Source organism: Phoca vitulina, unplaced genomic scaffold (genome assembly GCF_004348235.1).
Source record: "Phoca vitulina isolate PV1807 unplaced genomic scaffold, GSC_HSeal_1.0 scaffold90, whole genome shotgun sequence".
Classification (NCBI taxonomy): domain Eukaryota; kingdom Metazoa; phylum Chordata; class Mammalia; order Carnivora; family Phocidae; genus Phoca; species Phoca vitulina.
This window is the reverse complement of record NW_022589793.1, coordinates 2,617,285-2,630,523: the sequence shown is the minus strand read 5'-3', so window position 1 is coordinate 2,630,523 and position 13,239 is coordinate 2,617,285. Positions and strand designations below refer to the sequence as shown.

Here is a 13,239-nt window from a genome sequence, read left to right as displayed (position 1 = left end):
ACAAAAACAAAAACCACAATTGCAGACCTTGAGCAAGCAACAAAAGCTGGAGTGCGACATATCACAGCTCGGAGGAAATCTTTATTCCCCCCAATGCCTATTCTTTATTCTTGAAGAGCAGAGTCCGTTAAGAGAGGAAAAATAAATTAGCAAAGTGTTCGACTGAAATTCACAGGCAACCACCCAACAAACCCACAGAAAAGAAGAAGACTGAAACAGAATTGATACGTAAATCCCAGAGCTCATTCTTTGCAGAAAAATAAACCACAGGAGAACAGATGAACCCCTGGAAAACAAGGGGAAGGAAAGGAGACAGCAAAAACAAATAAAATTAGAAACAAAGGAGTGGATCTGACAACAGATGCGGGGCTGGTGGCAAAGTGGCAGATGAGGGGCCTGAGGCTGGCACATCACGTCTGGGAACTCAGACAGCAGCCTTTTGCCTTTCTGCTGCATGGTCTTCAATTACAGTACAACAGAATAGCTGGGAGAGCTCATGCCCTACCAGATGGGGAAACTGAGTCTCGGAGATGGCATGGAACTCACCCAAGACCCCACAGGGACAAGAATCCAAATTTCTAGAATTTGATCCATTTACAGTCAAGACAGCATCACAGATGTCTTAGCCCTGAATCATTTAGGGGCGACTTTTAGCTGCAAAATCCAAAGAGGGCTTTTATCTGCAAAAGAGGACTTTAATCTGCAAAATCTGAAGAGGGCTTTTATTTAGCAAAAGTTCCCTCCTATAATTCCATCAATTTCACAACTCTCCTAGGAGGAGGGATGAGGGATGCTGCAATTAGCCCTGACTAATGGAATTGTAATGGCTGAGAAGGCTGGAGTACAGAGAGGTGAAGTGATTCACCTGAAGTCACAAAGCATCCATCCACTTAGGAGAGCCACGGTCAAAACGACCCATCTACCTTCTAGGCCTCTGCCAAACCCCTGTACCAGGAGGCAAAATGGGATGTGCATGTGCTTAGGCCCTGGCATCCCAAAGACCTGGACCCAAACTCAAGCACCGTCACGTACGAGCTGTGTGTCCTTTCACACATTGCTTGACTACTCTGATCCCAGGAACGACGCTCCGCCCAGAACTGGTGGGAGAATTGAAGGATGATGACGTGTACGTGTGGGGATAATTTGGACTCAGTCCTTTTGTCCTCCCTGCACTCTGCTCTTTCCAGGGAGCAGATGGGACCGGCACCAGACCAGAAAGAGGTGGTACCAGTGGGAGAGAGTCCTGACCGTTTGGGCCTATAGAACCATGAGAAGTGAGCAAAAGCAGAGGGGCATTGCCCAGCCTTCTCTGCCCTGGGCAGAGACCTACATGGAGGGCCACACATTGCAGCTGCAGCAGGCCAGGGATATAGGGATCACTCAGACAGCACTCCTGGCCCGCATGCAGGAGGCTGAGAAATAAGGGCTCACACAGGTAGCCTGCGGAGTGGGAAAAAGAGGACACTATGTGGAGGGACCTCACAACGAGAGGCAACAGGCCAGGACCTGGGACTCCAACAGGAAGCCAGAAATGAGGCTCCAAAGCTGGCGGGGGTGGGTAGGGGAACCCGTCCAGCCTCATTGGGCACGGGTTCAGGAACCAGGCAGGATCGGCTACTGTGCAGCAGTCAAGCCCAGAAGGCATACCACATGCAGGAGGGTCCCCTTATCACCGCCAGGAGGTCACGAAACTGCCTAAGAAAGTCTGGGTGCATCACAGAAAAGAAAGAGGCTATTCGTGGGTATCAATGTGTGACTCCAGGACACTTGGAAAGTGATCAGCCCAGAGCCTGGCATCCGGTTAAGAGTCAATAAGTGGTAGCTATTGCTCTGGTAATTATCATTATGTTCTCTCTCTCCTGTCTCACTTAGACCCCCTGGGAGATCACACATTCTTTCTCTTTAACGTCCTTACGCTTGACTTAAAGAGGAAGGAACATGCAATCTGTCACTAGAGCTAACAGCAGCATGCAAAGTCAGATCATCCATACATTAAGAAAAATTACCCAAGTTTTTATCATGAATGGATGTCGTACTTTGTCAAATGCCTTTTTTTTTTTTTGCATCTATTGAGATGATTGTATGTTTTTTTTATCCTTTCTTTTGTTGATGTGATGTATCATGCTGATTGAACCACCCTTGCATCCCCAGGACAAATCTCACTTGATCGCAGTGAATGACTTTCTTTTTTAATGTATTGTTGGATTTGGTTTGCTAGTATTTTGTGGAGAATTGCCGCACCTATGTGAAACAGGAAAATGGCAAAAAGATGGCAGCGTGACCTCTTACTGTCACGCAAGAACATTTTCTAAATAGTCATCTCCTTCCCCGCTACTACTTATTAGTCTATTACTTAGAACTGTTACTTATAATCCACAAGACAGTAGGGCCCAGATGGCCTCCCAGCTCTGCAAAGACAAACGCTAACTTAGAAGTTCTTCCAGTCTGGGGCGCCTGGCTGGCTTTAGTCGGGTAAGCATGCAACTCTTGATCTCTGGGTTGTGAGTTCGAGCCCCACGTTGGGTGTAGAGGTTGCTTAAAAATAAAATCTTTTAGGGGCGCCTGGGTGGCTCAGATGGTTAAGCGTCTGCCTTCGGCTCAGGTCATGATCCCAGGGTCCTGGGATCGAGTCCCGCATCGGGCTCCTTGCTCAGCAGGGAGCCTGCTTCTCCCTCTCCCTCTGCCTCTCCCTCTGCTTGTTCTCTCTCCGTCTCTCTCGCAAATGAATAAATAAAAATCTTTAAAAAAAAAAATAAATAAATAAAATAAAATCTTTTAAAAAGAAGAAGAAAAAAAGAAGTTCTTCCAGTCCGGTAGACAGATCGCCTCCAAGGTTGTGATTTCATTGCCCTGTTTGGCAGCCGGCTTTACCTCTAACTTAGCAAAGTGACTTCAGCATCCCTATGTTTCCTGGTATACCAGTCTCAGCTTCTCAAACCTTCGGAATCAGCCATTGATGTTCCTGGTCTCCCCATTCGTGAGCTAAGGAAAACTGTGACAAATGCTCCTTCCCTATTTTTTTGAGAATTCTGTTGTTAACTGTTTGTGATCTGTACTTCAACACACCTTAGTACTATTGTTTTTTTTGTAGCCACTTGGCTTTCATCCTCCTTCACATATGTCATCATGTTGTCATTGATTAGTCATTGGTGTCATTTCTTCTCACTCCAGAAGCTAAGCGCCATGAGGGCATGTCTGTCTTATACCTGATGGATCTCTAGTGACCAGAATGGACTAGAGAGAGACTCAAAATCTATTTGAATAAAAGTCTGTGATAAATACAGGGGCACTTGGGTGGCTCAGGCGGTTGAATGTCTGACTCTTGGTCTCATCTCAGGGTGGTGAGATGGAGCCCTGCGTCGGGCTCTGCGCTCAGCGGGGAGTCTGCTTGAGATTCTCTCTTTCCCTCTGCGCTCCCCCTGCCCTCCCAGATCGCATTCTCTCTCTCTCAGATAAATAAATCTTTAAAAAACAACAACAACAAAGTCTATGATGAAAAGGGAGGAGAGACAAGGAGATTGTACGGTGAGCAATGGAAAGGATATGTGGTCCAGGTGACACATTCTCTTTCTTGCTAAACTGGTCTGATTTTTATTTTCTTTCACTTGTAACTGGAAAAGCCCCCAGTGAGACGATTCAGAAAGGAGACAATTTCTCTCAAAGAGATAAGGGCAGCCAGTAATCCCCGCTTTACTCAAAGCTACGGTGCCAGGCTGGACTTTGTATTCTGACTCCTTTTACTCAGATGACGGTGAAACCAACAAATGCTAAGGCGGCTCACCCAGTCTCTTCGCTGGGAATACTGAGCAAGGATTTTTTGCCATGAGAAGGGAACGAAGCAAAAACTGCAGAACAAAGGAGACACTGCAGCTGCCCACTGCCGTAACCTCCCAGCACCTCCGTGGCCAGGCTTGGTAAGCAGTCCCAATGAAGGAGCATCTTCTTACGGAGCCAGAATCTGACAGCGGATTGTGTCTATCTTTAGGGTATATTGTGAGAGCCACTTTAGTGCCCATGGGGCCAGTCAAGACATGTAACTGTGTAAAGTTAGATGGATATAAAGCAATAGGGGATGGTGGAGACTATGGCAAACAGAAAATTCGTGTCCTGTCTGAAGGAGGCATTAACTAACTTCTCACCTGCTCTCAATTCTTGCCTTCTAGGCCCAGTGCATCCAGATATTTCTGGCTTTGCAAACCAGAAGTCCAGATTTTTTTTTTTTTAAGTAGGCTCCATGCCCAGCATGGAGCCCAATGCAGGGCTTGAACTTATAACACTGAGATCAAGACATGAGCTGAGATCAAAAGTAGGACATTTGGGACGCCTGGGTAGCTCAGTCAGTTAAGCATCTGTCTTAGGCTCAGGTCATGATCCCAGGGTCCTGGGATCAAGCCCCACATCAGGCTCCCTGCTCAGCGGGGAGTCTGCTTCTCCCTCTCCCTCTGCCCCTCCCCCCTGCTCATGCTCTCTCTCTCTCTCAAATAAATAAATAAAATCTTTAAAAAAAAGGTTGGATGCTTAACCAACTGAGCCACCCAGGCACCCCCAGAAGTCCAGATTTTTATGGAAAATGTCCCGATTTTGAAAATACTAGCAACTGATTTTTTCTTTTTAAGTACAAGGACCAAATAAAACATTTCCATGAGGCAGATCTGATCTACCAGCCATCACTCTGTGACTCTGCTTTAGTATTTCACTTTTAGGACAAAAAGGAAAACATCCTTCTTCCCATAATCGACGGACCAAGCTATATGGTAGCTTTCAAAGCAAAATCCTGCTTACCAGCCATCAACACCAGCTTTCTGCAGTTCGGAAATCCCAAAAGACAAAGATCCCATGAAGTCATTCCTGCTGGTCAGATCCCAATCCCAAATCTCTACAGACAGTCTTCTGTCTTTGTCCGATTCTTTCAGTTGGCTACCAAGAGCAAAAAGAGAGAAGTCAGCGGAGGTTACAGTGATTTCTCAAGCAGATAAAATGTTTAAGAGGACAAGGCCTGAAGGTAGGCATTTTTAAAGATTACAAGCTGTTGCAAGCAACATATTCCATTTCCCTCCCAGGCAAGCTCCCCAGGGAGGGAGAGCTTCTCAAGTTCCACAGCCTGTGGCTCAGCTGGGTGGAGGACCTGGGCCAGCTCCATCAGAAGCAGTTCTAGCTGCTTCTGCTGCTTTAAGTCTTAATAGGGTTCGTGATGTTCGGGAAACCCTATTGACACAGTCGCTATAAGAAATATGGATATCAATTATATAATTGCATGACTGGTTGCACACACAGGAGTTAGCATGAGGCTGAGGACATCTGTGGAGGAAGCAGTCTTGTTAGTGCTGGTCGGGGGAAACTGTCTGTTCTGAGGCATGTCCTTGATTGAGGCTGAGGTGCACCCCCACTTTTGCCCTGAGAGAGGAAACGGGGGATGGGGCTCCCACAAGGAATCATGCCTTTGGCCCGTAGCCTCCAGAGTCAGAGTGTCAGAAGCTGAATCCTCCTCGACCCCATATTTGCTGGGGGACTCTGGCCACATTCTTTAACCTCTATAAGCCCCATTGGTTAAACGGGGATGAAATGGCCAATGAACTGAGATCATTCAACAGAGTGCTTTTTATAACTGGGATATGCTCCTTAAATATTGGCTGATGTCACTAACCCCTTGTGGGCCCAGATGCATCAAAAAGTGAGCCCAGGTTCTTGGAGCACTGGCCCGGGAAGATCCTCCATGGAAGGTGGCAGAGAACTCTCAACAGGCTGCAGACCCAGCATATCCATATCCACAGACTCAGCCCTAGAGGGGTTATCACCACACCCTATGGGTTATGTCCCACTGTTCACTGAGACCAGAGCTTCTCCCACAACTTGCCTTCACCTAGCAACACATCACACTACTTTCTATCCCACCCACTCCCCACACCACAGACATTCTCAACTCTATTAAAAAAAATAAGTTCCAATTTTTACTTGGCTTGCAATGCAAAAATGCAGATGGAAGGGGAGGAAGGGGAGGGAGGAAGGAGAAAGGGAGGAAGGGAAGGAGAGGGAGGGAGGGAGAGAGGGAGGGAGGAAATGAAATGGAAGCCGGGAGGGGCACTCTCTGATCTCAGGTGGCCCAGAAGCCAACCCCCACCGCCCACACTGGGCAGTGATAATTTTAACTTACAATCTGAATGTCTCGTTCCACTCAGGGTTGAGGGAGCACTTGATGGTTTTGGTCTTCTGCTTGCTCTCACTCTTGGGGTCGGGAATCAGTTTCAGTTTCACGTAAGGGTCTGACAAACCATTGGGGTCCATAGGTACAAGGTTTTTAGCATCTCTTACTAAAAAGAGAAAACGCAATTTCAGCATTAATAGCCCCGCAACGTTTAAGCATCGACCAGTGAGGGCTGGACAACATGTGGACGAGTCCTTGGCATCCCACTCATTTAACAGGAATTGTAACTTAGGAACATCAATAGCTAAGAAGCATGCAAAGCGAGATAGACTGGTAAGATGCAGCCTCTGCTGTATGAGTTCGAAACGGATTTCTGACTTTCATACTGCTCTACCCACTGTGCCCCCAAGATTAACTGTACACGCTCTTAAGTTTGTGTTCCACAAAGCCAACAAGAAAGATCGGCTTCTTTCACCACGCGTGATGTTTTCAGGGTTCATCCACGTTGTGGCGCATGTCAGTACTACAATTATGGCTGAATATTATCCCCTCGTATGGATATACCAAACTTTGTTTATCCATTCATCTGTCGGACATGGTTGCTCCCACTTTTTGGCTCTAGTGAATAGTGCTGCTATGAACATCTGTGCACTCTGACACAGAAGGTCACATGTTGTAGGATTCCATTTATATGAAACACCCAGAAAAGGTAAATCCACAGAGACAGAAAAAGCAGACCAGTGGTGGCCAGGAGCTGGTGGGGAGGGGGGAATGGGGAGTGACCACGTAATGGGGAAGGGGTTTCCTTTACTGGTGATGACATTTCTTGGAACTAGATACAGGTGATGGTCGCACAACCCCGTGAATATACTAAATGCCAGTGAATGGTACACTTTAAGATGGCTAATGGGTAATTTTATCTTATGTGAGTTTTACCTCAATTCAAAAAGCAAAAGCTAAAAGAGAAAGAGTTGCTCTCCAAACCAGGGCGCACCTGTCATCCACGGGGCACCCGTAACCATGACCCAGACAGCCCAGAGAGAAGGCTGGAAAGATACTGCAGCATTGTAGGTATAGGCTCCACCCTCAATGAAGAACACTGAGTAAAGGAGCCTGTAAGACTGGCTTGAAGAAGGAAGGAAGCATAGGGACAGTGTAGTGGATACAAGGCTACGAGATGTCAGGTTTTGCATCTTGCCTTGCAGTTACTTCACATTTTGGGACCTCGATTTCTTGACCAATGAGATGGAGATGATACATACTTCATTGGGTCGTTGTAAGAGTATAATCGGATGCAGAATATACACGTTTAGCACAGAAGCTGGCTCCCAGGGAAGAGTCAATAAACGCCAGCTATATTTTTGCTATTTTATTATTATTATTACACATATTCAGGGTCTCCTCTCATTGCATTTGTCCACTTTTATTAAGAAGAGTTAACCATTTCCAAGTGGATGTCTGGGTCTTCTTCTTTGAGAGTAATGCATCTGACCTTCCCACTTGAACCTTTCCAGAGGGCTCCTCAAACCTTAGTGTGTATGAGAGTCACCCACACGGCTTGTGAGGCACATATCCCTGGGGCCCAGTCCTACAGATGGATTCTGATTCAGTGACTCTGGAGGGAGAGCTGCTCACTTGTTTTTCTAGCACGTTCCCAGGTGATGATGCTACTGCTGGAGGTCCAGACAGCACACATTAAATAAAGCGTTTCTGGATGATAGAATTTCTTAAGATCCACATGCATCTTCCCCAGAGAATATAATCTCCAACTGTTACTTTCTCTCATTTCTTGAGCCTTCCAGGGAAAATAGCATGTGCCAGTTCCTAGGCTGGGATCTTGTGATGACACATCTATCACAGAGTAAGCTGCATAAAAACATGATCTGAGGTGCGCTGACGTGCCAGAAACTTGTCTGTCTGGTTGACTGGCAACACATATGCAAGTGGGAACGGCTCACATCTCTTCTCTCTGTCAAGGCCCACACCCCCTTCCCACCTCAATCCCCGTGTTACGAACTGACACCACGGGACCATCACCAGAACTTTCTTCTACTGTAAGTTTACGAGTTCACAGCTCCTTCCGAGGGCTCTTGACAAGACAAGTGCGTGCTGGAGTCTTGAGCCAAACTTTATAATTAATGCTTTAAGAATGACCTCTCCTTGGGCCTCTGCTTCTCCTGAACCCAATATTCGTGACTGAGATATGACTCCATCTCCCCCCTAGCCCTTATAGATCCTTCCTTCCCCTTTTGCCCTTTTGAATCTATCCTCCACTGAAGAGGTCAAAAATTGCCGTGGAAAGGAAAGGAGCGGAGTCGATTCTGGGCCTGCTGCCATTCACATCTCAAGAGATCTAGCTCCCGAAACCACCACATCATGAGCAGGTGACAGTAGCTGCAGGCTAAGATCCAGAGGCCTGTTCCTCCTGAAGCTTTTCAAAGTAGAGACATGTTTCCCAGCCACGATGTACTGAGGAAGCAAATCTCTCTAGACCACACTTGGCGAGACTGACTTTGATTTTTCTTGATAAATGTTTCTTTACTATCTTTGTTGAAATCCAGCCAGCCCAGATGGTACAAAATGCTTCACACAAAGCAGAAATAGCAACCTTCCCCCCCCCCGGTGGAAGTGTGCTAAATGTACGGAAGAGAAGTGTCCTGATCCAGAGAACACCGCTCGCCTTGGATATGAAGCAGGTGGAGGGTGAGGTCTGGCTGTTTCCATCAAAGGGTCCTCAGAGCAAACAAGGCCTTCTGCATGCTGCTGAAAGCTACCTAAGTTACCAGTGCTGAATCCATAAAAAGACAGCATTACTGTTAACTATTTTCCTAAGAATTGTTCTTCAAAAACTTTCCTACTCTTTCCCCCGACCCACCGCCCCGCAACCACCCAAAATACAACTATCTATCAGAAAAATCTGAATAATTGTGCTGCTCTAAAGCCTTTATCTCACACGTTGTGGGAGATAACCAGAAGCTTCTCTTTATCAACTCCTTTAAAAGGCACTTCCTTCAACATCATGAGTCCTCACTTGTCCTCCCTAGGTGTCCCCAGAACAGCTATTCAAAGTAATGCCCACTAATATTCAGTTATGTTTGAGGATGTCTGCAATGACAAAGCATAGGAAATACTGAGTGCCCCTCCACAGGGGAAGGGGTAACTAAGCCGTGCATATTCATACCGCGAAATACTACGCACATGTTAATCACATGGACTATCTACACGAACATGGTGAACAAAATGGCTAGGTGAAGAGAGATGATGACAATACAAAGTTTCTTCCTTTTTTTTTTTTTAAGAAAAATGTGCACACCAGCGGTTCGATTGTGGCAACGTAGATCCCCACTATGAATAAATCACAGCATTGGGTCAATGTACATTTCCTGATTTGGATCATTGTACCATGCCCGTGTAAGAGGATGTTTTCATTCCTGGGAAATACACACTCAAGTATTTACATTTTTTTTTTCATTTTATTATGTTATGTTAATCACCATACATTACATCATTAGTTTTTGATGTAGTGTTCCATCACACTCAAGTATTTAGGGCAAATGGGAACCATACACTCCAACTTACTGTCAGATGGCTCAGAAAAAAAACATATACATTTATAAAAATATTTAATAGAGAGGGAGCCTGGGTGGCTCAGTTGGTTAAGCGACTGCCTTCGGCTCAGTTCATGATCCCGGAGTCCCGGGATCGAGTCCCACATCGGGCTCCCTGCTCGGCAGGGAGTCTGCTTCTCCCTCTAACCCTACCCCCTCTTGCGCTCTCTCTCTCACTCTCTCTCTCTCTCAAATAAATAAATAAAATCTTTAGGAAAAAAAAATATTTAAGAGAGAGAATGATAAACCAAATGGGGCAAAATATGAACAACTGGTAAATCAGGTAAAGAGGATGTGGATGTTCACTGTACTAGCCATGCAACTTTTCTGTAATTTTGAGATTATGTCAAAATAAATGGATTTGAAAAACAGGGCCCTCCAAATCTTCAAGAGAAAAGTACCATAAATTTTCTGCTGAGCATCAGGTGCTGCATGGAAGTGTTGGATCACTTCCATACATTGTACACCAGAATCTAATGTTACACTTTAACTAACTAGAATTAAAATAAAAAACTTAAAAAAATAAAACAACAACAACAAATTTTCTACAATGTCATATATGAATTTAAATATATAGAAAAGAACCTGGAAGGATATACCCCAAATTTACTTAATGTAATGCCTATATCTGAGGAAAAGGTAGAGAAACCCGGTTTTGGGGTTGTGGGCAAAATAGACTTCAGCCTTACCTGTCACATTCTGAATTTATTACAAAGAGAAAGCATTTTTGTATTAACTGTGTTATTTAAACTAAATTTTTAAAAAACAACTCAGTTGTGCATCTCCGGCCTCTAAGAACCCACGGCCCTTGGTCTTCAGGGCCCCCATCCTGTTCTCCAAAAACCATAGAGCAATTGGGTCTGCAGAATGAGGCTCAAAAACTCATGATCTGGATCACAGAACCTTTGGTGAACAACACACAGACCTGGGATGACCTCACTGAGATCAGATGGACACCCTCAGCACCTACCCTGAGATCACAGCAGGGATGGAGGCAGAGAGACTCAACAGGCTAAAAAAAAAAAGAAAATGACAGAGCCACCAACCTATTTTTGCTATCCTGCCCTGCTCCCTTCCTATTCCTGTGGGCCCCTGGTGGCTGACAGCTTACCTGGGCCTTTGGTTAACCCCCAATCCCTCCCCACTGCCGGCCACACCCTCTCTAGTTACAAGCTTCTTTGGCCCTTTGCTCCGAAGTCTACCCCTGGATCTGTGTCCCTTCGAGTCCTATTCACTTGTTACTTCCTCTAACCCCAAGATTCTCTGATGCTGTGGCTTTGGTGAGCCTCGGATGCATCAGAATCCCCTTCCCATAGGCATCTTAACTGGCCATCCCCTGTGGCCTCATCAGATAGGCGCTAACCGCAAAGCGAGCCAACCTGGGGTCTCTGGGCACCCACACGCAACATTGAGGTCACCCCTAGTGCGTTGTGGCCAAGGGCTCCTGGGACAGCTGGCCTCCTGCCACTGCTGGCGGGGGTACAGTTATTGCACCTCTAATTATCTGTGCTGAGACAGACTTCCAGCTGGGACCGTCACAGTGTGTCTAGAAGAGAGCCCGTCAAGTCACGGCGAGTGAAACGAGGGTGGAGCGTTAGGACAGAGGAGACCGGGAACTAAATTAGCAACATGCAGACTTTGGAGTCAGACAGACCCCAGTTTGAATCCTACCTCTGCCCTGACTCTCACTTAATTGGGTGATCTTGGTTAAATGACTTCTCTGAGCCTTGGTTCCCCACCCCCTTCTCCAAAATGCGGGTAAAATCACAGACGACTCAGCAGGATGGTGGATAATAGCTTGGGGGACCATTCATCCCCATTTGCCCAGGACAGCCTCAGTTTATACCATTTATCCCTTCACTCTCAAAAGAGTTCCACTTTGGACGGTGGATTTTAGGGTGACCCTAATTATGGAGGACAGTAGCGTTACAGGGGAATTTAAAGCACATGGCAGAGGCTCAGCAAATGCTGATTCCCTTTCTCCTTTGGGAGAATTCAAATCAAATTATATAACGATCCAGATACATCTCCAGGCTAAAAGAGTATCCCTCCAATGTGATTTTCATACAAATGAATCTGGAGGAGGAACCAAGACACGATAATCTGAAACCAAACGTGACACATCTACCTTCTTCCTGTTAGGACCACCTCTCCATCCCGACCCAGGCACCTGAAGCTTTACTTGGAATGACACTTCCTCCAACCCCACCGATCACCTTTATCCTCTTACTTCCCTGCTCCCTTTACCCCAGTTTTGTTGATCTCATCGAACCCTCTGACCCCCTCAACTCTTTCTTTCGCTCTGGTGCATTTGTGCACTGCTATAGTATGACGTCTCTCCCGAACCTGCCCAGGGACTGCCACATCTTCACCCTCTTGTCTTTTCAACAGCATCCTCTCTAGGTACCTCTGACCATCAGTGACACATGGCATAGAGAGTGTTCCTGGAGAAAAGCATCACACGTGGGGGCTTGGGGCCAGTACACACACTCCTGGTCTCCAACCACAGCTTGGTCCTCCACACCTCCTATCCACCCTATGGGGCGACCCTAATCAACTGCCTGTCCCATTCTCGGCAGAAGTGACATCAGGAGCTCCCATTCTTAAGGCTCTCATAGATTCCTATTCCTTCTTATCCGCTTGATGATCTTCTGTTTCATGTTTGTGTCGTGGATTTCTACTTCTATTATGAAAATGTGGGCTGAGCAATTTGTGGGCATTGGGGGGTGGATTTAGTGAGGATTTCCTTGCAAGCTAACATATCACCAATTATGTGCAAAGAAAAAAGGTGATTGTCTCATTAAACGGTACAGGCTTTAAGATAGAGGAAATTAGGAATTACTCTAATTAAATTAAGTCATCTATATCCATGTTGGTTTTTTTTTTACCTGTTTTATCCGTCAAAGACTGACAAAGTATGTTTTAAGACCCTCCTGCTATGGTATTTCTGTACACTTCTCCTTTCATTTTGACTAGCTTTTGCTTTATGTATTTTGACACTATGTTATTTGAGATTCATGGCCACTTTTCAGTCTTAGAGTTTACCTTTCACAATTAAAATATTTTTTCTGTACAGTTCATTCTTTATCTTGAGCTCTACTTTGGATACAGGTCCTTTTCCATTTGCCCTGGTCTTTTCTCCAGGAACATCTGATACCCATTTACCCCTGGATAAATATTGTTTGTCCTCTACATCTACCATTTTTTTCATGATTGTATTAATTTCTTGGTCTCCTTCCTCCACCATCTGGGAGCACTCCTTAAATTTGTTTCCATACTACTGATTATATTTTATGCAGTAGGCATTCCCGCATTCACTGTTTCTATGCATTTTAATTTACTGTTTTAAATTACTTGGTATCATAGAGGGGCACCTGGGTGGTACGGTTGGTTAAGCGTCTGACTCTTGGTTTCAGTTCAGGTCATGATCTCAGGGTCATGAGATCGAGCCCCCACGTCGGGCTTTGTTCTCAGTGGGGAGTCTGCTTG

The 13,239-nt window shown here is 45.7% G+C and overlaps 1 protein-coding gene across 2 annotated transcripts in view; it reads right to left on the bottom strand.

The window, feature by feature from the left end:
- The window catches only part of PRKCB (protein kinase C beta), a 317,275-nt gene that overhangs the window by 100,118 nt on the left and 203,918 nt on the right, over positions 1 to 13,239 (bottom strand). For both annotated transcript variants that reach the window (XM_032396231.1, XM_032396232.1), the window contains exons 6-7: positions 6,152 to 6,308; positions 4,783 to 4,917 (exon numbers count right to left, since the gene is read on the bottom strand). In XM_032396231.1, the coding sequence (XP_032252122.1) occupies positions 4,783 to 4,917; positions 6,152 to 6,308 (292 nt within the window). The remainder of the gene's footprint in view (positions 1 to 4,782; positions 4,918 to 6,151; positions 6,309 to 13,239) is intronic.